Here is a 26,252-nt window from a genome sequence, read left to right as displayed (position 1 = left end):
ATAATAAATTAATAGGACCGGTAAAAGTAGATATAAGAGAAAAGGCCATTATCATGGAGCTTGTAGATATATCTAATCAGAATATAGAATTAGTTTATTTTTTTGAATGACGCTGATAATTCTATAGATTTCTGGAGGGAAAAAGGAAAAGATTGATTTTAATTTAGAAAACAGAGAAATAAAGTATAAGAATAGAGCAACTCTAATATAAAGAAGAAATAAAAAATAAATGGATAGAACGTTAAAAATAGATACAAGAAAAAAATTATATTATCATTGATTTTTTTTATAAAATATAAATTAAGAATAATTTAAATAAAATATATATATGACGATTGATGAAGGGCAATATACCCCAACATTTCTTTAGGTGAAATAACAAGGAAAAAATATAGTGAAATGTAATGATATATTTTTTTTTGTATCAATATTAGATATAAAAAATAATGAAAGTATGAGTATTACACACATTTAAGAATACAATGTATTATATTATATGACGACAGTGAGTGAGAAGTAATTCATATGATTTACAAGTATATACGAATATAATTTGAGATAAAAATAAATTAATTTTACTGATAGAAATTAAATTACACCATTATAAATTTTATATTATTTATTTTAGGACATACATATTTTTCAATATTAATATTTATCCTCATTTTTTTAAGAGTATTATGTGAGTGTTATGATGTACAATTTTTCCTCTAATTTTACCTTTTGCGACAAAATTTTAAAATATTGTTAAAATGCAGCTACACAAAATTATTTAGGTGATGATAAATATAAACTATTACTATTTCAAGTTTAAACCTTCTTTTTCTGAACTTATGTATATATTATTTGCTAACACTACCACCAAACTATTTATTTATAGCGCAAATAAAATTTGATATATCTTCTGCAAGATAATATTTATAGGCTTACATTTTATTTAACCTTTTATTATGTATAATGCAAGAAAATAATAATACTGTGACATCAACAAAAAGGAAAAGAGGGAGACCACCAAAATCCCTAAGTATATGAAATACAAAAATTTATCTGGTTAAAATTAAGATTTAGCAAATTTACAAACTGAAATCCAAGTTAAAGAAAATATAACTTATAGAATTCACGATACAAGTTCCGAATTTATTGCTAATTATCCTAACAAAGACATTATTGATGAAGTAGAAAATGTTAAACATGATAATGAAAGTTATGCATATGATTCTGATAAAGATCCAGGATGGACTCCAAAATCAAATCAAGTTATTTTTAATTTAGACTACTTCCATATATATTAAATAATTTTATAGAATTGAATTCATTTTCAAATTTATAATGAAATCTTTAAATTGTACACCTATTTTTACATAAATTTTTGTTTTAATATTTTTTTATATAATTTGATAATATTATATTGCTAGATAAATAAGAAAATAATATTTTCCCTATCACTACTTTTTAATAGCCTGCCTCTAATACCTATAGTCAAAATATATAAAATTATTTTATTTATCTCTATTAATAGATCTAATTTCATTATATTTAGTTACCTTCATCAGAAAACATAGAAGGGAATATATCATTTAAAGATACTAGTTCTTCCAGTTTACATATAACTGACACTGGTGATATTAATAAAGAGAGTGTTAAAAAAACAAAATTAAATAACCCAGCAATTATTCAATCTAGGGCTTATTCCAATGACACTTTTATCAATAAATTGTAAGTAAAAGTTATATATATTAAATTATATGTAATCTTTGATGATATAAAAATATAATCTTATTTACTATATAATATGCATAAGATATTTTATATTGATTAAACAAATTGATAAAGAGTAAGTATTGACAATTATATATACAATTCAACAAATCACAATAAAATATTAACATTCATAATTTTTAAAGTGAAGATATATCCTCTAATGACCGTGTAATGCCATCATCAACTACATTTGCTAACAATAAAAGGAAATACAATAATGAAGAAAGACATGCATTTAGGGTATATAAACTTTATGAATGGTTATTTTTTTAGATTATATGTGACAAATGAGGGTTATATTTATATTAACCAAAGTTAAAAATAGGGCTGTGCCAATATTAAATATTGGATTGAATCAGGACAGGCGCTCAACCAATGGGGGGGATTTCCTCCCCCCCTTATCACAAATTTGACTGTTTTCATAAACATCATTTTTTTAAGTTAATAAAAATTTTACCCCCCCCCCCCCCTTACCTTCCACAATCAAAATTTTACAAATATTTGAATATCAATTTTCCAACAATACTTATTTTTTATAAATAATTTTATTAAAATTTCCTCTCCTTGTAAGTACATTAACATTATTCAAAAATATTAATAAAATGGAAAAATTTTTAGCCAAAGAGATTGAAATTAAACAGTAATTTATTTTATTATTATATATAATTATTAAATTCAAAATTATTAGTGAGCTAGAATTAATAAGTATTTTTAATAATATTTTATACGAATGAAAGGACTTTTTCCAACTTGAGAAGGTTGAAAACATTTATTAAGTACTACTTCCGAATCTCGGCCAAATGGGTTAGCTCTGTTAAATATCCACAGAGATTTGGTTCCAACGACAAACGAAATTCCTGATTGGCAATATTCCCACGAAAATTAAAAATCTTATAATTATAGTATTTAATAAAAAATTTTGTATTTGTATTTGATAAGAAGTTAAAAAAAAACTTGTTTTTTAAATTATTTTCTAGTCAATATTTTATACACACTACTATTAGTATTTTTATTAAATGAAAATTTAAGCTTAGGCAAGTTTTTAAAGCAAATTTTATAAAAAAATGACATTAAACTTTATTTCAACTTTACATTTAAAAAAACTTTATTATTAAATTTAAATATAATATCTAACATAATAAAAAATAGGTGTAATATCCATAAGCACGAATTAGTAAATAGTTAAAAATAGAAATATAATTGTTATTAAATTATGAATAATTTAATAGAATAGCTAAAACATAAGACCTGGCCAAAAAAATCTTCCCCCCCCCTTCCCATAAGAAAATCCTGGATACGCCACTGAATCAGGATCAATATTTTGTGTTTTTAAAAAATATTGGATTGAACGGATATTTAAAAAAAACCAATCTGATCCAATATTATTGATTATATTGTGAATATATATATATATGTACATAATATCTTTATTTTATACATAATTTCCTAATAATGAATTCCTAAGAAGAAATTAAAATTTAATTTATTTATAATGTTTTTTGAAAAATCAATTTTATTTGAAATGTATTAAAAAAGTTTTATTTTTTGAAATGAGAGTAGCTAATACATTTTTTTTATTATATATACAAGTAATGATTTTAAAACGTCTACTAGCAATAAATCACATTCAAAGTATGTTGTTAAATGGCTTGATTTAGCCAATTAAAAATCACTGATTCAAAAATTTAGCTAAAAGTAAATTATCTAAGCTTGGAGATTTTGCCCATAGTTGGTAGAAACACTTTTGAACATCTATAGCTGAAATTTTGAGGCCTATGTAATAATATCATAAAATCTAATGGAAATTGAGTTTATTTTGGGAATATGGGTGATATTTACTCCACTCTTAGCAATTTTTTTAAAAAACTTAATTTAAATTCAAGTGTTTACTTGACATAAAGGTGATTCACAATTTTTAGCGATTTTTGTTTTAGTAATTTAGAATGGGAACCAATCTTAATTAACGTTTTTAAAAACTAACAAAATTGAGCTGTTTAATAATATTACATTCAGCCACAAATATTGCCCATATTTTAATTGAGATATTGAGGATTTTTATTTTGTGGATATATTTATAAGAAATTATTTCTTCTTTTATTAATTTTATAAAATTTATTATCTTAAAAAACGTGGAATTATTTTTAAAGATTCGATTGGTACAACCAGTATTAAAATTAATTTTCTTCTTTCATATTTTTTTAAAAAAATGGGCCTAGTAAATTTTTGATTGAAGAATATAAATTAATATAATTTTGGCCCACAATTATTTGAACATCAAACTTATGCATATGTTGTATTCCATATTAAATCAACTAAAAAAAGTCGATTCTCAATTCGATCCCCTTAGATTTTTTAAAAATTTGCATGTTGGTAGTATATATATATACACTAACTAATAAAAATATAAAATTTTAATTTTCAAATCGCTTTACTTCATGAGATATGGCCATCTTTAGAAAGGCGGAAATTCCAAAATACACTATATTTAATTTTAAATATCTCAAAAAGTAATTAAGCTAAAGACATGATTTTAATTTTATTAAATAGCTCTTTATTATGATAAAAAATTTATTTTATTGAAAAAAAGTCTATTACCAAAAACCGGAAATAGAAAACCGGAAATGGCTATAAAATAAAAATTGCTCTTTTTTTCTTTTAAATTTTTTTTACAGATAGACATTATACTACTTAATATTTGTACAAAATCCTAGATTGGGACGAGTACTGGGTCAATAGTTATTACACTTTAAATATAAGTAGTATGGCTTAAATCCTATATTATACAAAATGTATAGAAATTTACGAAATTCGTTTGGGATCGGGGCCGAATATATTTTTTTATAAATCTTTTTGGCCGTGTTAGAAAAATTAGGCCTTATGCAGATCACTAGTAGACATTGTGTCATATTTAGCACATAAGTTTGGCCATTTTATTTTAGAAGGAAAATAATTGTAAAAATATTTATAATATTTAGCTAATTAATGGGAAATGAATATTGTAATAAACATATTAATTAAATAATTTCATATAATAAACAATCTAATGAATTAGAATAAAATTTGACTTTCATTTTTCTATACATTGTAATAAATGAATGATATTTGTGTCCCGGAAATTCGTTTGGCCATTAAAAATCTATTTTCAAGATTAATTTCCATTCTTAAATATTTTACGTTGCAAACAAATATATAATTATTTCCCGGGATATTGATTCTCACATAATTATAAAAGTCAATAGGAGTTATTATATGATTTTCATGAGGACGTTGCAGGCTTGCTCTAGCCGCCAACCTCTTAGTAATTCCCCCTAAACTATCGCAAAGAGTTTTGCCATGCAGTTGCAAAAAATGCCATTCTGCCTTGATCCCAAAATCATTATAATAGTTATAGAGGTTTACATAGTTTTTTTTGTTTTTATACTGGGTAACAGCTCTATCTGAAAAATAAAATATTATTGAAATCTTTCTTTCAAGAATCGAATTTATTTGAAATAAATTAAAGAAACAAGTATTGTGTTTGATACAATCTGACATAATCACGTAACTTAAATGTTTGATGATATCGCCTTCGTGGTAATAAATCATAAATGAATGAAGTGTTGCCTGATTATTAGTCCAATGAAAACCTTGAGCGTGATCTTGAACTACAAAAGCGTAGTTCTCTGCAAAATCGGATATTATTAGATATTCTTCATCCTTCAAATTCGATTTTAATGACTTAAAAAATGAAGATTGTTCTGAAGAAATAAATGCATGAGGAATTAAAATATTTAATTTTTCAATCAAATACTCCGCAAATTCGTTGGCGGACCTTGTTAAAGTTTCGAGTGTAGTACTGTCAGCTGCCAACCATTATTTAAAGGTTACATAATCTATGACATTATTATCAAACAATAAGTGTAGTCTTTTTTTTAAGTTTCAAAGTGCCGGGACACATTTGTCATTTCCTTAAGTAACAGCAAGACTGGGCTGGATTGCATAGACTTTGTGCAATGTAGTGTTTATAATCTTTTAAGGGAGGAAATGGAAAGTTATGCTGGTTTGCAGTTAACTTATCTAATTTACCACCAATTAGAATTTACTTAAAATTTTGATGAAATGTGCAGATGCACATTGTATGCGTTCCAGACCCGCCTGCTAAAATACAGTTTTTTAGTCTCATGATAGCAAACTTGCTAAAACCCAGAGACCTGTCCAGGGCCGGGCCTAAAAAAATTTTTTTTAAACATATCCGGGCCGGGCCTAAAAAATTTTTTTAAAATATATCCGGGCCGGGCCTAAGATTGTTAAACCCGGGCCGGGCCTGGCCTTAATATTTTTTATAAAAATTTTTACATTATGAGTTAATGGTTATAAAATTATATTATATTATAGTTATGATTAATATAATATTGGGTGATGGTTAACACTACCTAACAACCCACAGATCGATCTAATTATTAATTTCCTGCAAATTTATTCAAAGTATTAGTATATTTTTTTATAATTCATATCTAAATTTTTACAACATATTTTACCAAAAAAATCAAATAAAGGAATATCTTAAATAAGCCCCATATATTTTTTTATAATTCATATCTAAATTTTTAGAATATATTTTACCAAAACAATCTAATAAAGGAATATCACTTCTTAAAGTTTGTAATACCTTTCAAAGCGAAAAGGAGAAATAAAATTGATTTTACTTAATATAAAGCATTTTTTAATTGAAAAATTTGTTTTACACAAGTATCATTTTATTTCTCTTTTTCTCTGTCCCAAATTCAAGCAATTACGTATGTAGTCAGGGACAGATCGCAAAATGACGGAAAACTATATAAAAGATTATATTAAATTACAAGAAGCTCAGGAAGTAAATGAAATACCATCGACCAGTCAAATTACGACTGTTGTTAAACAAACTGAATCGTTTTATGACAAATGGGGCGATGGTAATTCTGGTAATATGTCAATACCCGATGATGAATATTATAATTAAATAAATAATAGATAAAACATTTAAAGTGGATAATTTGTTAGAGTGGTGGGTGGCTCATTAAAGCGAATTTCCAATTTTAGCAAAATTGGCAATTCCTGCTTTAAGTGCAAGCTGTGAGCGGAATTTAATTTTTCCACTACTGGGAGAATTCTTGAAGAAAGAAGAAGTTATCTTCAACCTGAAAAGGTAGATATGCTTCTCTTTCTTCATGATAATTTGTGAATTTATCTTTCTTGAGTATAGGGTTTTGTCAATCATGCTGGTTTTTTACTTTGCAAACTGCCAAATATTTATTGCATTTATTATATTTACCTTGAGTCTTTAAAGTTTTTAATCCAACATTTTTCATTATTTTTTTTACAATATTATATAATACAATTATCTTCTTTTGTTAAAAATTTATATTATAAAATAAATTATATTAATATTGTGCAATTAGATTATATTTTCAAAATACTATTATTATACATGCATTATTTTAAATAGCGATTTTTATTTTATAAATTAAATAGTAAATTAAATACAATATAAATATATTATATTCTCAAAATATTTTCCATTTTTATAAATTAAATATTAGTTTTATTTTTTTTTAAATGTAATATAAAATATAGTATATGACAAATATTATTACCATTTTTATGAATATTAGTTTTATTTTTATAAATGCAATATAAAATATAGTATATGCTCAAAATATCCATTTTTATAAATAACAGTTTTATAATTTTTATAAATTCAATATAATATTCTCAAAATATTAGCTTTTTAAATGTATTTTTTAAATAATAAGCGATAATACTCGCTGAAAAATATGGTAAAATACCTCATAGGTGAATTTTTGTATATACCAGGTCGAATATAATTTTTAAAAAATTCCGAGCCGGGCCTGAAATTTTTTTTAAAAAAATATCCGGGCTGGCCCTTAAATTTTTAAATCCGGGCCGTAAAAATTTTTTTAAAAATATCCGGGCCGGGCCTAAAAAATTTAAAACCGGGCCGGGCCGTGCAAATGGTACCTCTGCAGGTCTCTGCTAAAACCTATCTTTATATTACTGTTTATTTCTTTAAAATTGGTAAATAATTCTTTTATATTACATAAAACTAGTGCTGTACGGTAACTTTAAAAAAGTAACGACGTTACTAACGTCGTTACCTTTTTTCGAAGAAAAGGAACGTCATACGTTACCTTTTTCTAGAAGTAACGGTAACGCGTTTCTTTTTTTTGGGTAACGGTAACGCAAAACGTTACTCGTTACTTTAAATTTTTTCTTAAAAAAATATTAAAAAAAACATTTTATTTATATTTTAATATAAATAATAAACCGAGTTTTTAATTCATATCAACCACCATTCCTTTCATTCTTATTTAAATTTTCGCTCGTTATTTTCAATCAAATTTTAATCTAACTAATATTCAATCAAAATTAAAAGTATATATTAATATTATTATTCTATATTATAATTTATTTTAAGAATATATGCCAAACTCTATAATAGTTGATTCTTCTGATGAAGAAAATTTAACCCTATATACTATCAGCAATGATTCACCCACTCTTTAAATTAGATTGGCCCTGGATAAAATCAGAGATGAATAAACAAAGAATGCAAGATCTTATTTCCATTTTGAGAAAAGATCTTGATAGAGAAAGAGCAGACCTGATTCCCTTATCCAAAACAAATACCAAAATATTTTCTGATAAAGATAAATTTTTTTTTGATGAGGAAATTAATGAAAATCCTTGTGAAGATGTTTTATAAAATTTTTTAAAAATAAAGATACTTCTTTAAATATTTTTAATAAATTCCCCGAGTTAAAATTTTTATTTATTAAATATAATACCACCCTCCCATCCTCTGCTCCAATTGAACTTGTGTTTAGCACGGCGAAGGCTGTGTTGAGCACTAAGCGCTCTTGTTTGTCTGATGAAAATTTTGAAAATCAATTATTGCTAAAAATAAATAAAAAATTATTACAAAAAAATGTTATCTTATGATTATATATTATATATGAAAATTTTTTATAAGATCTCATCATTTTATGTATTATTTTTTATAGTTTTGTCTATATTATATATTGTAAGAAAAAATAAATATATTTTTGTATATAATATTTAATTTTTTTAAGTAACGAGTAATACGTTACTTTTTTGAAAAGTCAGTAACGCCCGTTCCTTTTTTAAAAGGGTAACGCGTTCTTTTTTTCCAATGTAACGAGTAACGGTAACGCGTTTCTTTTTTGAGGTAACGTTTACAGCACTACATAAAACTAATCTCTTTTGCACTTGGTTCTTTTCCATTAACTAAAATGGATATAAAATTATTCATACCTGGCATAAGTCAGCTGTTTTCATCAGAATTATAAAATTCTCTTACTTTATTTGCAACGTCATTCGGAATTATTCTACTTGGTTTTATGTGTTATTTTTAAAATAATACAATACAATTTGGTAAATGTTGATTTGAGTTTTTTAGCATTTTATAAATGCAAAATAATCAGATTTTTTAGGATTTTAGTTTTAATGCTATTATTCACATATATTGCCCACTTTAAATAAAAATAATTACTCTTTTGGTATAATATAGGACATACTAATTATATTTAAAGTGATAACTATTGACCCAGTATTCGTCCCAATCTAGGATTTTGTAGAAATATTAATAAATATAATGTCTATCTGTAAAAAAAATTTAAAAGAAAAAAAAGAGCAGTTTTTATTTTATAGCCATTTCCGGTTTTCTATTTCCAGTTTTTGGTAATAGACTTTTTTTACTAAAATAAATTTTATGTCATATTAAAGAGCTATTCTAGAGCTATTTAATAAAATTAAAATCATGTCTTTAGCTTAATTACCTTTTGAGATATTTAAAATTAAATAGTGTATTTTGGAATTTCCGCGTTTCTAAAGATGGCCATATCTCATGAAGTAAGCTGAGTTGAGAATTAAAATTTTATATTTTTACTAGTTAGTGTATATACTACAATCATACAAATTTTTAAAAAAATCGAAAGGGGTCGGGTTGAATCTTCAGTTGATTTGATATGGAATACAACATATATAATAGTAAGCAAGAAACTAGAGATATATTATATTTAATATTGATTTTTAATAAATTAACTTTTTTATATTTTATGTTTTAAAAATTACTGGTTTGGTAGAGCTAAAAAACAAAAGCAAAACAAAATCTTTTATTTTCATTTTTTTGTTTGGTATTGTTATTTAAAATTTGTCTCCAAACCTTTTCCAGTAAGTCATCAATATGTGAGAGATATTTCGATAAGTTAAAACTTTTGAATTCTGCACCTTAATCTCAAAATTATTTAACCTTAATTAATATTTTATTGAAACATTTTAAAAATGCTTTTCTATTATAAATATGTAATTATCAATTTAATTACAAATGGTCTTTAAATTAATTTTTATAGCATATAAATTATATAAACGAATTTTGAAAAATCTTGCCTATTTGATATATCTATACGTTATACCTTTAACCCCCCCCCCCCCCCCACCCCCACCCACCTTCATCTATTGAATATGATTTAAGTCATTATGTGTTTATAGCTTACACAAAAAAAATTATATATCTTTAAATATTTTTACATTCAACTCAGAAAGGGGCATTTCTGATAGCCAAACAAGATGTGTGCAAATTTCCTGAATGCCCTGTGTGGAGAGTGGATGGACCTTGTCTATTACAAAAATACGAACCCATAACCTTGAATGATGGACAACAAAAAGCTTTCCGAAAAACTTTGATTGTAATATATAGTATCTTATAGATAAAGAAATAAAAATCTCCCTTTAAAACTATTCATTTCCAGTTAATTCTAAATTTATCAATCATTGGATATTAGATAACTCTTTTTTGACCCAAGCCCATTGATCGAGAAACTTTCGATTGACATCACTTTTTATATAAATAGGAAATATCTCATTTATATTAGTATATCCATTACAAACAGAGTTTTGAAAAAATTTTGAGCAAATTCTGAAATTTTACATAAGAAGGCCGAAATCTATATGTAATATTTTTGTAATTTTCATTCATAAAAAATCTTTCAAAATTTTAACAAAAATTTTAGAAGATTTTTCTAAAACTCTGATCTCAAATATCGAATCGAAGGAAAGATTTTTTAAAACTCTGATCTCAAATATCGAATCGAAGGCTGCGCCGATATTAAATAAAAACTCAGGACCGATATCTTTTTAAAAAATATTGGATTGGGCTTAAAAAAAATCGATCCTATATTATAATTTTTTGCAGAGTTGTTAAACGCTACTCTTAAAAGTAGCGCGCTACAGCTATCGCTATTTGTTAAAAAAAATAGCGCGCTACCGCTATCGCTATTTGTCAAAAAAAGTAGCTCGCTATTAGCTACTTTTTATTAAAAAAATTTACAAATTTTTTATTTTTTGCTTATATGTTATTGTATAGTAAATATATAAAAATCAACATTTATAAATATTAAAATATAGTTAGTTTTCATTATAAAAAAATTTATATAATAAAAATAAATATTTATGGTAATTTGTTGCATTTTAATAATAAAATCATTTCAATATTATCATCCCCAAGTCTAGAGCAACTATCAGAAAGTATAAGTTTTGCCTTATTAAATAATCTCTCGACACTAGCACTTGAGGGTAAGGGCATATTTAATCTTATATACATATTTTTAATATAAGATAGATTATCAATAATTTTATTTACGACTACATCGTATGTCTGGCATCCTATTATCATTTTGAGGGCTAATGCCACAGATCTTCTTTTTACCTATGGTCTAGTCAATGGCCTGTGATTCCCAAATAGGCTCAAAAATATTTAATCAGATTGTCCAACTATCTGCCATGGTACATATATATAATATATCTGATAACTCTACTATTATAGCATCTTTCATCATTTTAAAGTTATATTGTCTGGCGGCATAAAATTGTTGTACCAGGGGATAGAGTTTTAATCATCATGGTAAATGATGGATTATCAACTAAGGAATTGGCTGAACTGTATAAATTATAAAATCAACAATAACTTTAACAGCCAATTTCTGAGAAATATTGTCATTTGCATTATTAATAAATTTGGTTTGAATTGAATTAGTCTTTTTGGATGTAGAGTCGTTTATACCAAAATTATTTAGATGTTTCTCCATTTCCTTAAAACTTATGAACAGTCTTGTAAAATAAATATTATTACAATGTAAAAATGACAATTTACCTTTAGGTGTTGAGGTTATAGCTAGTGGATTGATTTGAGGAAATATTTTTTTTACATTTACAAATAAATTTGAAACCAGTTTTGGTTATATATTTATTTAAAAAAATTTTCAAATATAGGGAATGGGAAATTTGTATTATAGCTATTAAGAACATTTTCTTCCCTGGTATCTTCCATTTCATTAATATCATTATCTGAATGTCTTTCAACGATTTGGATATCCATAGGCGATGACATTTTAAATTATTAACACGTGATTTAGGTTAATACAAATGGAAATATAGATTACAAATTAAAATTATATTTTAATTTCAAAATTAAATAATAAATCATAAAAATTATAATTAATTATGATATTATATTTAAATTTTCATGTTTATACTTACCTTCATTATATTTTTTAAAAGTAGCAAATTAGCTACTTTCAAAAAATGTAGCGCGCTAAAAAATTAAATAATTACAAAAAAAGTAGCCGCTATTAGCTATAGCTACCAAAAAAGTTAGCGCGCTGCTTTAACAACTCTGATTTTTTGTTATTTTATGATCGATCTTACATTTAAACAATGTATATTTCACATTTAATTTTTCTTATTATTTTAAATGATTTTTGAATTTATTTTTTATAGATAAATAACTCGCCCTATTTTATTATTTATACTTAAATATAAAAGAAAAAAAGTAAAAAATGAATTTAATGTTTGAAAATATACAAATGATTTATTTATTTTTACAGCGATGAAAATGCTTAACACTCAAAATTTTATGTATTTTTAACCTTTTAGGCTAAAGTCCAAAGTCTTTTTAAATAAATTAACTTTCAGAAGTTTTAAAATTTTAATGAAATCGTATGTTAAATTTAAAATTTCCTAGAATTATAATTTGGACATGTTTTCATTTTTATATTAAAAAAAGCTTCTTTTTTTCTATAAAATTCAAAAGTTTGTGAATCATATTTTTTGATATCTTGGCCTTATAGAAGATTTAAATTTAAAATATTTTTACAAATATAAAAATCCAAAGTTTGATTTGGGCTGTGCCGAAATTAAATATTGGATTGGGCCGATATTTAAAAACCCAATCATCCGATATTTTTTATTGTATATATATAATTATATAATTTTTGTTATTTTATAAATAATTTATTAATAATAAATCAATGAAAGGAACTAAAATATAAATTATTCGTTGTAATGTTTACAAAAATAAATAAAAATTTTTCAATATTTTTTGTTATATTATTTGCAACAAGTAAAGGATTTTAAAATATCTAACGAATCACATTTATATAGTGTTGTTAAACCACTCGATTTAGTCAATTTTAAAAACGGTTAATTCACGATTTTGGCCAAAAGTAAATTACTCAAGCTTGTTTTTTGCCCGCATATGGCTGAAAGGTTTGGACTTCTATTGGCGAAATTTCGAGGCTTAAGTAGTAATATTTTGGCTAAATCTTGATTTAGCCCTTTTTAAAATCGGCCAAATGGAGCTATTTAAATACATTTCACATTTACCCCATGAACCTTGAAAATATTTTAAATGAGATTGTTAACTTTTGGAGAATAAAAAAAAACTACACATAATCATTAGTGAAAGTTAGTTGATTTTTTTAAAAATAGAAAATATTAATATTATTATGACATTGATTCAATGATAGATGGTAAATTAATCAATATATATTGGATCGGTGTAGGGTCGGTTTTTAGTAATATTGGATCGGATTGGTGTAAAATTTGTGGATCGGCACAGCCCTAATTTAAAAAAATTTTTTTTTTGGCAAATAACACTCAATTTAATATTTATATTTTTAATGGATTTTTATTATTATTTTTCAAAGATGTTATTGCGTAACTGCTTAACTCTATTCACCAGGAAAAATATAAAAAAATCATTTAATACCAATATCCGCAAACATTTATCATCTCCACTGCTATGTCTTATTTACTTTTATATTCATTTTTTAATTGTGAAATTATATTAAGAAATGAAGAATGAGAAATATAAATTGATAATTATATTGGACTAAGTTAATATTTATTAATAATATTGTAGGCTGACCCTTGCAGAACTCTGAATGATAATTTAGTAGTTAATTATCTATTAATATTGAAATATGTTGATAACTCATTTTATTTAATTAATTTATTTTTAGTAATAGATATATAAAATTAATTTTTTTAATATTAAAAATTAACTAAAAAGTAAGATGGATCCAAATTTTAAACTTTAATTGAAATAATAAAGTTCATTAATTGAACTTTTATTTGCAGAGAATGGTGGATAAAATTAAATATAGGGTACGTTTGAACTCAAAAATATTATGAAAAGTTTATTAATTAAACATTTGTCATGAACGTGTAAAGCTAAAATTCGTTAATCTTTTATTATTTTTTTAGTTTGGACTTACCCTTAGTGTCATACAAGAAAACAGTGAAAAACATTTACATTATATAGTGATTTTCTTTCATGTTAACCTGTTTATTATTTAATTTAATCAAAATAGTTTTCTGGTTGGGCTAACACAACCCGCAAAAATTATAGGCCTGTTCAAATACAAATATTGCTTCAAGTATGTAGGACTGTCGAATTAATCAGCGTGACGGACATATCTAAGACTCCTAATGGCGACGAGCTGGAAAACAATCTAAATTCTTCTGTTTCCAATAGATATGAAGAAAGTATGAATAAGGGATGGGTAATTCCATACCAAATCGATAACTTTTCGGCTCGACCTTTTTAATTTCGATAAAATTTTGTATACTAAGAGAATATCATTAGAAAGCATCGAATCCAAAATTTTAGCCTCCTAGTACTCATAGTTCCTGAGATATGAATGGTCAAAAGTGCCAAAAATGACGTTTTTTCGAAAAATGCGATTTTTTAAAATTGAGATAAGTTAAAAAATAATGATTTTAAAAATATAAGTTATATGTCAATTTATAACTCTATTAAGGGCCTTTTATTGAATATTAAAAAAATTTTCAAAATAATATTGTTGCGGTTTTTATTTAAGTTATAAATTTTAAACATGAAAACTCCAAGTGTTTCGCCTTCCAAATTTTTTTGAATTTAATATTTTCTTATTCTCTAACCTTATATCTATTCATAAAAAAATTTAAACTTGGGACAGCCATGGGTTTTTTAGTTATTGCGATTTAAAAAATCAAAAAATAAATATTATTTTCAAAAATAGATGGCGCTCCTTTATAAAATAACGCGTTTTGTTAAAATTATTATTTTTTTTAAACTTTTCTCCATTTTAAACATAAATAATAAGATTTTCCAGCATTAATATTATGAAAATATATTATTTAGATCAATTGATAGACTTACTTATTATTATTACTTTATTGATAACTTGTAAAAATTATTAGTTTTTATAATAAATGATTAATTTCCTAAAAAGATAGTTACAATTCCTATATAAGAAAATATAATTAATTTCTGAAAGATAATAACAAGTTTTCATGCACCAGCCTTGATATTAATTAATTTTTATTTTACAAATATTTAAATATTAATTTTTTCTTAAAATTATTTATGTATAAATATAAATGTGCAAATCCTTTTAAAGAATCTAAACACTTTTATTGTAAAAAGAACCTGCGTAAAGTTACGACGTGGATGACACAATTTCCAAACATTGAGGCGGAACACTATATTTGTGATAAATGTCGTAAGCGTTTATTACAAAAAAATATTGAAAATATAAATTCTGATAGCGAATATGTAAATAATATCCCCACAGCATCCGCATCAATAGATACAATCAATTAAACCTTAAACGAAATTGGAATATCTCCTATTAAGAAAAAAAAACTAGCTGAAAAAAATTATCCAAAAAAAAGATAGCAAAAATATCAAAAGCTCTTTCAGATATAATAATTAACAATCCAGAATCGGACACAAAAGACAATAATGGTATACTCAACAATATGAAATTACATTATCCTAATTTATCTAAAAATAAAAAATATCAATTGCTGACCATTCTGCCTCCTAATTGGAGTGCAAATAAAATAAAAACGGAATTCAACGCTACATATCATATGGCATATAATTCCAAAATCATTTTAAAAGAAAAGGGGATTCTTTCAACTCCAAATCGAAAGCCTGCAAAATATCTCAATCAAAACAGTTGATATTGTTAAAAGTTTTTTTTGCAGTGATAAAGTTAGTAGGGTATTACCAGGAAAAAAAGATTGCTTATCTATCATTGAAAAGGGGGAACGAGTGAACGCTCAAAAAAGGCTAGTTCTTAATAATTTAAAAGAATTATATAGTCATTTTAAGGAGAGTAATTCAAGCATAACAATTGGATTTTCGAAATTCGCAAGCTTAAGACCAAAAAATTGCATATTGGCAGGGGCTAGCGGAACACATAGTGTATGCGTTTGTAGCATACACCAGAATATTAACTAATGATTTTAGGCTGTGAATTAGCAACATTGACTAAAAATGGTGAGGATATATTAACAACTTATAGAGATGTTATAGGCAGAATGATTTGCAACCCCCCATTACCAACCTGTTATTTTGGTGACTGTAGCGAGTGTCCTGGCTCGACACTCTTAAAAGAACGCATTGAAAAATTATTTATAAAAAATGATATAGCTCTTATTACGTTTAAACAATGGGTTTCGGTAGATAGAACAACTCTGGAGACTATTTCTCAATCTTCAGACGAATTTATTAATTAAGTAATATCTTTCATGAATTTTTATTTATCTATTATATTTACAAATTAATAAAATAATTTTACGAAATTTAAAATTATTAATGCTGGAAAACCTTATTATTTATGTTTAAAATGAAAAAAAGTTTAAAAAAAATAATAATTTTAACAAAACGCGTTATTTTATAAAGGAGCGCCATCTATTTTTGAAAATAATATTTATTTTTTGATTTTTTAAATCGCAATAACTAAAAAACCCATGGCTGTCCCAAGTTTAAATTTTTTTTATGAATAGATATAAGGTTAGAGAATAAGAAAATATTAAATTCAAAAAAATTTGGAAAGCGAAACACTTGGAGTTTTCATGTTTAAAATTTATAACTTAAATAAAAACCGCAACAATATTATTTTGAAAATTTTTTTAATATTCAATAAAAGGCCCTTAATAGAGTTATAAATTGACATATAACTTATATTTTTAAAATCATTATTTTTTAACTTATCTCAATTTTAAAAAATCGCATTTTTCGAAAAAACGTCATTTTTGGCACTTTTGACCATTCATATCTCAGGAACTATGAGTACTAGGAGGCTAAAATTTTGGATTCGATGCTTTCTAATGATATTCTCTCAGTATACAAAATTTTATCGAAATTAAAAAGGTTGAGCCGAAAAGTTATCGATTTGGTATGGAATTACCCGGATATATGGTTAATAAAACTTTATAAGGTGTGATAAGAGATGAGGTGATATATTAAAGATTGTAAAAACTATCCGGCTTTCTAATTGAATGACAAAATGTCCTACCTTGGAAAAATTAAATGTTAAAAAGAAGTAGTACCTGATGATAACCTTTTTAAATAAATGCGTTTAATTCAATGTAAATAAATTTATTTTTTAAAAAAGTGGAGATAGGAGACTTTGATAATCAATGACACATTCAGCAAAAACTCCTAGTTGTAAAAGCTTCCTAAATTTTTTATTATAATTGCCCCCCCCCCCATCAGCTTTTATTTAAAAATGTCACTATTTAAAGGGAAAATGCACTTTAATTTTTAAGAAAAATGATGAGTAGGGGGTGAATATTTAATATTGAATGAATAGACATGCTAAATGTTACTTAACTAATTTTATCGAATTGAGCCAATATGAAAAAATTAGGGTTGAATAAATACATTCCTCTCTATTTATGCCTTTGGAGAATGATAATTTAATTTATAAGAGTGAAAACAAATAATTTTAACAAAGGTATTTCTTTACTAATTACTTCTTTATAAACATAATTTATTTTTTTAATAATCAAATATAGGTACTGATAATTCTAAAAATGATGCTAACGCAAATTTAATTAGCAGGAAAGATCTAACTTCAGGAGATCACCCCCGAGACGTTTCTATTGAAGGTTAGTCATCATATTTTGAATAAACCTAAAATACTCTTTATTAAATTTGTATTTTAAAGCTCTAGTTCATTTATATAGGGCAGCAATGATCCGATGTTTACCAAAATCCGAACTGATACAAATACTTATCGATATGTTCATTTATAGATTACAATTCCTAGAAAATCAATTGATTATTTTAGAATTTCTAGGAAATTATTATATTATTGCTAGAATTATAGATTAACCTTTTATTTTTATTTATAATTATCTCACATAAGAAAATAAATTAATATTTATTGTTATCTTAATTATTATTGGGTATTATAATGGATTTCTAATTATATATTAATTATTAAATATATGTTTCTAATTTGCTTATTCATATGAAAATATTTCGAAATATTCTTTATACATAATTTTAATAATTGTTATTAAAAGGGTCTTAAATATCTTAAACAATTTTTTCAACAAAAAGATTCCGGATCTCGTTCTACTTCGCTCGATAAGTACCCCGTTTTATCCGAAAACGCGGATGTTTATTTACAACTCTTGCTAAGTTCAGCCATTCATCCTGGATTTTTGGAAATGGTATTGAAAGACGGAGGTTTCATATAACAAATATTCCTTTTTTTGACATTGTATAAGAAATACATAAAAGAGATTAAAAAAATATCAAAAGATGAGTAGATAAAGAAAAATATCACAATTAAGGAACTAATAGATCTTATCCGTTTAATAGCGATTTCCAGTTTTTCTCAGGTTCGCCACTTTCCCATCTGATTTTTCTCTTTCATTTTTTGACGGTTCTAAGCATCAATATTTGTAAGATTCATTTTTCTCATATCCGCTGCTATCACCTTTACCCACGTCAATTTTGGCCTTTCTTGAGGTCTTGATCCTCCTACTTCCATCAAGGTGCATCTCTTTACCCAGTAGATAGAGAGAGAAAAGATCGTAAAGAAAGTGTGTTTATGCTTCTTTATATTTTGTACTATTAATATACATGTCTACCGTATTCAAATTTGTCTATTTTGAGTTCTTGAAAATTAGGATAACTTTCTAATTTGACCTTGAGTCCTAATCAAATTCCTATTAACTACTTTTAGTCTTGATATATTGGGCATCTGTATGAGTTGGGCATTTGGTACAAAACAGGGCCCAAATTAGAGAGGTTTTACTGTACTTTTGATAAAAAAAGTATTTTAGCTGTAAGTCTGAAAATTTTAATATCTCCCATAACATTTATATTCATTAAAACAAGACCCATACTTTTTATATAATTTCAATTTTTATAAACACACTCTCTTAGATGAGTACTTTATTAAACCATACAACAAAATCGAGGAATTTAATAAAACGTATTTGGAATCGTTAATTTTGTGCTCTCAGAAGATTACCTCTGATCAAAATTATTTGGTTAGTAATTATTAATATTAAAATAGGTTAAACGTCCTGTTGGGCATACTTTTTAAGACGTGACGTCATTAGAACGCACACCATCTTTCACAAAAAATGGATAATTTTTTTAATGATAAATCATAATTTTATAAAGTCAATTTTTTTTAGAAAAGTCATTATCATTCATATATTTTTATAATTCTTTTCGCACTTTTTAAATAGAAGAATACATTTCTAAAATGTTATAAATAAAGAGATTATTCCCAACTTAAAGAATAACTTTCAATGGGAACTAAATATGTCCACTGACTAATTTTTTTTGAAAAAATCATCTATAAAAATAGTCTATCCTTAGAATATGAAACGAACACTAATAAATATTGAAAAGAATTTATTAATTATTTATAATAATAACATTTTTAATAATTAAAAATTGTTGCCATTTTTTTTAATACTACATTCAATATTCGAATCCTTGTTCCTTTTGTAAACCTACTTATAATGAAATAAAATAATTTTGCACATTCATATTTTTATATATTGTTTTTTTAATATTTAAATAAGGCTTTAATTAAATATCTACCTGACATGGAAATAAGCAATGGATTCGATGCTAAAGAATGTTTTGTAAGTTGTTGTTTTCTTAATTTATACATATATTCTGCTTATTTATTTATTTATTTTTTTTTGGAGGGGGGGGGTATTTATGTTGTATTTTTAAATTCACGATTTATTTTTGTGTTGGTGTTAGAGGTAAGAGAGGACAACTAAGTGTCTCTATTCAGAAGGTAAAAGGGATTTGGTTAAAAGTCTTAAGAGGTTATTCATGAGGCTTCTTAGATACCCTTAGGGAAGAACAAATGGGGTCATAGAATTAAGGTGAGAAATAGATTAGTATTTTTATTGTAACAAGTGTGACAAGGTAATATTATAAAAGAATTGACTAACATTCAATTTATGTTATAAGGTTTTAGCATAGTTTAAGACCAAAATATGATGAAAGGTTGGATATTAAATGATTAATTTGATGTATATATATTTATATATATATTGTTACACACCTTTTTTAAATTTCTATGAAAGGAGATGAGTTTACCTTATATGAATGTATACTAAGATTTAAGGGGTTTTTAAAATGGAGAGATAACGCCTTATACTTAAAAAAATAATAACATAAGATCGATAAGAGCAAATGATAAAGATTTTATAGTGGAGTAAGTTTAGGTGATAACTAGCTAATGAGAAAGGGAGAAAATTAGAAAGGGAACACTTATTTATTTAATATTAAGTGTAACTTTTCTTCCCTAATATTAAGGCTTGCCATTCCGACCCTTCAAATTGTGTAAAAGTGACCCTATATGGTTTTCCTTACGAACCACACACCCTTAAACAAATTCTGTTACAAACACAAAATAACACCCATAACCTTGATTCCCAAAATGAAAACGTTTCAAACGAAGACAATACGGAAAGCGGAAATATGGATAACTTGACAGAACAAATTCCTATGGAGGTCATTTTGACATATATATTTTGGCAAAGATTAGGAGTTTGAAATAATAAATCATTATAGAAAGTTATCTAGGACCATAATAGTATATAAGCCATACCTTATTCATATTATAAAATAACGGAATGAACGAAAAACTCGATTTATCTATATGACTAACTAGATTATGTATTTATTGCATATTTCAAAGATGACATTATATTGAATTAATTAATTTTTTTTCAAAGTTTATAAATGATTGCCTAGTTTATAATATATCAATCAGAGTTGTTAAAATACTTTTCAAATGTATCTAGATACAAATACATTGTCCAAAATAGTATCGATACAGGTATATTGGTTAAAAATGCATCTATACAGATTTAATTCAAGTACAATAAAGACTTGTTAAAATTCAAATTGTGAAATGAACCAAACATTTTAAAATAAGTTTGATATTTTATTTACATATAAGATAAATAAAATGTGATTATAAAATATGATTGTTAGCTTTTAATAATAAAACATCAAAGTTTTTATCACTTATCATTCCTGTTTATTCATAAACACATTTTTAACTACACTAAAAGTCTTTCAAGTGCCCTGGAGTGTTATACTTAATGCATTAGCACTTGTTTATTGGGATAATCTTTTTATAGTAAAATCACGAGAAAGACAGTCATTTTTAAAATAATTATTTAAAGTTGGTGTTGAAAATATCATTTGGAAACTTTGAAAATTCATTGACTAATTGCTGTATCAATTTTTTTTTTCTTTAACTTTTCTGGCAGAGTTTAAAAATTTTCTGATACTGTGTTGATTGTTTCTTTTATTTCTCCTTTATTTATACACTACTATCAATCATCTAAAAAAAATATTATATAAAGATTATGATTAATACCATTTACAATATTTTCGACATTCATTATGTAAAATAAAATTCGTCTTTTCAAAACAGATATTTAATGAATTTAATACAAAAAATAGGACTTGATTTAAATATTAATATAATAAAAAACGTAGCAGATACTTTTATCAAAAAGGTGTATAGATGGAGGTAGATATAATATTTATACATTTAGACACTTATAAAACGGATATTAAAAGTTTATTCATATATTTATTTAAATTTATTTTATAGACCATAAACCTATGTCTAAATTGTTTGGAAATCGCTCAACTATTCAATAAATTATATCACATGAGGTACAAGCTCTATCAAAAGTGTTTAGACCAGGTAAAATATATTTAGAAACATTATATTAAAGCTTTGCTAAAGCATTTATCAAAATACATAGATATCTAATATTTTAATGAGCAATTTTATTAAGAAAGTATGTTTTTTGTTAAAAATGTTAATATCATCAGTTGTCTTTTTACTTGTAATCCTATATTATCAGTAAATGGTTAGGTTTGTTACCTTTCTAAATCATTTCAATCATAAGGACAGCCAGGATTTTATAAGGGGTTTTTTCACAGATTTTATGGATTGGTTTGAGCCCACTAAATAACCTTTTTTAAAAAATAATTTTGATTTTTCACTTTTATTACTATTAAAGTATTTTTTTCTGAAAATTTTGAATGTATTGAGTAGTGAATCATTGCATTAGGCCTATGAATACGAAGAATTGTTCATATGCGATTCTTTAGAACGAATTGAATTGCTATTCTTAATCATATTAATCGAATACGAATATTAAATTATTCGATTCATTCATAAGAATCGAATACAAATAATTTTTTATTGGATTCATATTCGAATAAGGTCTACTTTGCATTCATTTTTTGGGAAGACAAAAGTGAATGGGGATAATTTTTATTAGCCTAAAATGATTTTCTACGAAAAGATATTCAAATTTCCTAAAGAGGGGCAAACGTTTCCACTCCCCTCTTTTACAGACTACGATTATGACTCAAATTTAAATAACATTAATCATATATGATATATATAATAATAATATTTTATCTTAAGATATTTTGTTTTTTTTTGTCAATATAATTATAAGTAGTTCTGTAAACGTTAATTTAAAACAACTCATTATTTTGCAAGAAAGTAATGATTTATTCTCGTTACTTTTACCATAAATACTACATAAATTTGAATATAGTTGTGAAGTATCTCATTTACTTCGTTAAAATTTATATTTTTATTTCATAAGATAGGAATGTAAAAATGTGAAAAACAAGAAAAATCATATTAAAACAAGTTCATAATATATTTTCTAAATTCCTTTCTTTTTATATAAAACAAAATTTTGAATATCAGAAATAAGAAAACTTATAAAGGTTATAACAAAATAATGAGTTTATAAAACGTTTTTTCTAAAAAATTTAAAATATAAGATAAAATGTATTTTTGAATAAAGAAGTTTCAACAATAGTAAATATAGATAGTATAAATTTACTTAAACCTACCATTCATTATTAAATTAATAGTCTTGATCCATAAAATTTTAACTTGTTACTTATCAAAAAAGTAACTAATGATGTTGCTCACTTTTCCAAAGGGGCACCTTATTGTGAAGTTATTTTATAGCGTTGATAAATATATTTCAAATCCATACATTTATTTAATGATGATTGGTAAAAACATAGATGACGTTTATTGGAAGTTATTTGTAATTTTATAAATAAACCCTTGATAGATAAATTTACTCAAGCAGAATCCTGATATAAGCGCCACTCAGCTTCTAGAATCTTCCTTGTTCAATCAAACCTGGAAATTATCCGTATGCCTAATTTTTTTATTACTAAATAATTAATTTAACAAATTCTTGAAACTAGTTACTAATTTTTTTAAAATTTGATACAATGAAATAATGACTATTCCAAAATTTTATCTATTCTATCTACTGTTTTTTTTAATGAGCCTGCATATAATATAATAAAAAGTGAGCTTCATGAATTTTCCCATTTTTTAAAAGAGTATTTTCATCATTTATTTCAAAACTGTTATACCAAATTCAAGTTACTTTTTTATTTTATCCTTATCACCCTTATAGATATTCCAAGACTTTATAGACAACTGGGACAAGGCTTACCTTTACTGTACCAAATTCAAAGATTACGAAAATTCACAAGTTCTAAGTACTAACGATAATCTATCCATTAACAACAATAGCCAAAATCTCTTAAACATAAATGTTAATAACAATAAGGAATTTGCGTCTCAATTACCATTTAATATGCTGACGGGAACGTCTGGGGGTGATAATATGCCTTATGGACAAAGTATTCTTATATTTTTTCAGAACTCTGAAAGTCTTACTCTACTCAGTTCTATCAATAGACATTTTATATATTAGTAATAACTTTTAAAATCTATTATTCTCCTCTTTTTACCAAACCTACATCACTCAAGAAACTTGTATACTTGTTTATTAAATTGTATACCAACAATTTATAAATAGCACGTGTCATGAATTAAAAAAAATTAAACACTTGCTAACTCAACTTTTATATTCAAAATGCTATACAAAACAAAGTTAGAGATAATACACATTCAAAACTCCAATTCTAAAGGCCCATTTGTTTATACTTTATAATTCTTGTTTTGTTGAAAATATTACACCTTACTTAAATTTATTTATTTCAAATCTTTATAACTTATTCTTTTAAGGTAATCTCATAACTAACTCAGACTGTTCCAATAATGATCCAGCTATTTTCCTCCAACAACAAAACTCCATTACGGATAAATCCTTGAGTAGTAACTCTATGATTCTTAACCAATTGAATAACGCTAACATCGTGGACCACCACACCTCAGATAATAGCAGCAGCATCATCTTAAATAATTTACAAAATTCGAACATTCCCGAAGATCCAAACAATAATGGTCAAGGCGAGATATTAAATTTTTTCGTATGTCAAGACGAAAACGGTAACGAAGTTCTCTGTTATTACATACCCCAGCAGGGTGAACAAAACGAGCAGGCTAATCCAAATAACGAAGAGAACGAAAGTAATAATCTGGGGTTAGAAATAATTAACGAGACAACCCGATCAAATAATCTGGGAAACGAAGGAATTGATCAGATTATAGAAGGTAGCGAACGATTGGAAAAGAAACGAGGGATCGAAACGGACCAACGTCAAGATGATTCTCTTACGATTACGAGTGTAGGGGATTATGTCAACATAGACAGGGACGGTTCAAGCGATAACACGAATTCCATGAATCTACAAAATTTGATTATGGAAAATAGTGAATTTATCATGAATAATACAGCCTTAAACCAACAATCAATAATTAAAAATAATACGAATCTTATGGTTATTAGTAATTCCAAAATCAATTTTCAAAACTATGAAGAGAAGACCGATTATAACACACTTAACAACGAAATCGCACATAAAAACTTGGAGTTTGGCGAACAATTTCACGTTATTCCTGATCATCAGGAAGTTATATCCGTATCACAAAATAACATAATCGTTGACACAAGTTTAGGAATGGACGATAATTCTTTAAATCAAACTAATTCTGCCAAGTTTTTCATTTCTAACACCATCAATAACGAGGGCTTGAATAATGAATTAGATATCGTAAAATCCAACAGTGCTATCAATGAGGAATAGACGAAGAATTACCCTCATATATTTTTTTAGATTATATTATTTGTATATTATACCGGGCTTAGTATCATGATATCGTTGAGCATGACATTTTCATAAAAGATATTTATTGTGCTGTGTAACCACTTGCCAGGAGATAATCGAGTTGTAAATTAATTTCAATTGATTTTGAAATATTTTATATTTATATAATAATTTTTATGATTATCAGTCTTGAAAACATAATTTTTCATTAAATATTAAAAATATTCCCACGATTTTTTTTAATTTGATACTTATTAGAATTCGATTCTCGGATAGGAAATGTGTTAATAAAAAAAAGAAGAGTCTTGATCAAAAGGAAAAATATTAAACCCGTAATAAGAGGATAATCAAAAAATAAAAATTTTTATTCAAAAAAGGGCAAATAATTTTTTTTAAAATATTTTTGGCTTTTTTTCTAACTTTTTGCCCATCTTTCTTTAGTTTTATGCCATTTTTAATCAATCTATTCTTATATTTTTTTCTCTTTTCATTATATAAACCGCTTGCTATTTTAATGTATAGATTTTTCTTTCTTCTATATTTTTACATACATAATTTGTTTTACTTTAATGTTCCTATTCTGAAAGTTTATAGTTATGTTCATCATGTTAATTCCAAACCTAGTTAAGGCATTTAAAAGGGGTCCTATCCTTCCATATGGCTTGGCTGTGGCCCTTATCAATGACAATTTACCAAATATGTCCTTGCCGATTTGAGGAATCCAAGTTAGTCGTGACTT

At 25.3% G+C, this 26,252-nt stretch overlaps 1 protein-coding gene across 1 annotated transcript; it reads left to right on the top strand.

Moving 5' to 3' along the window:
- Nucleotides 1–858: 858 nt before the first annotated feature.
- Nucleotides 859–25,743, top strand: LOC135927562 (MATH and LRR domain-containing protein PFE0570w-like). The gene is made up of 15 exons (XM_065463621.1): nt 859–1,024; nt 1,069–1,256; nt 1,541–1,716; nt 1,905–2,001; nt 10,359–10,505; nt 14,469–14,643; nt 17,950–18,042; nt 18,500–18,628; nt 19,334–19,440; nt 19,987–20,049; nt 20,738–20,935; nt 22,053–22,148; nt 23,557–23,640; nt 23,914–24,142; nt 24,531–25,743. The coding sequence occupies exons 1-15, from the start codon at nt 958–960 to the stop codon at nt 25,490–25,492; spliced, it is 2,811 nt and encodes a 936-aa protein (XP_065319693.1). The 5' UTR covers nt 859–957; the 3' UTR covers nt 25,493–25,743.
- Nucleotides 25,744–26,252: the final 509 nt, after the last annotated feature.

Source organism: Gordionus sp. m RMFG-2023, chromosome 3 (assembly GCF_954871325.1).
Source record: "Gordionus sp. m RMFG-2023 chromosome 3, tfGorSpeb1-WG-v2, whole genome shotgun sequence".
Lineage (NCBI taxonomy): Eukaryota > Metazoa > Nematomorpha > Gordioida > Chordodea > Parachordodidae > Gordionus > Gordionus sp. m RMFG-2023.
The sequence above is the reverse complement of the archived record's forward strand: the minus strand, read 5'-3'. Positions and strand labels throughout refer to the sequence as shown.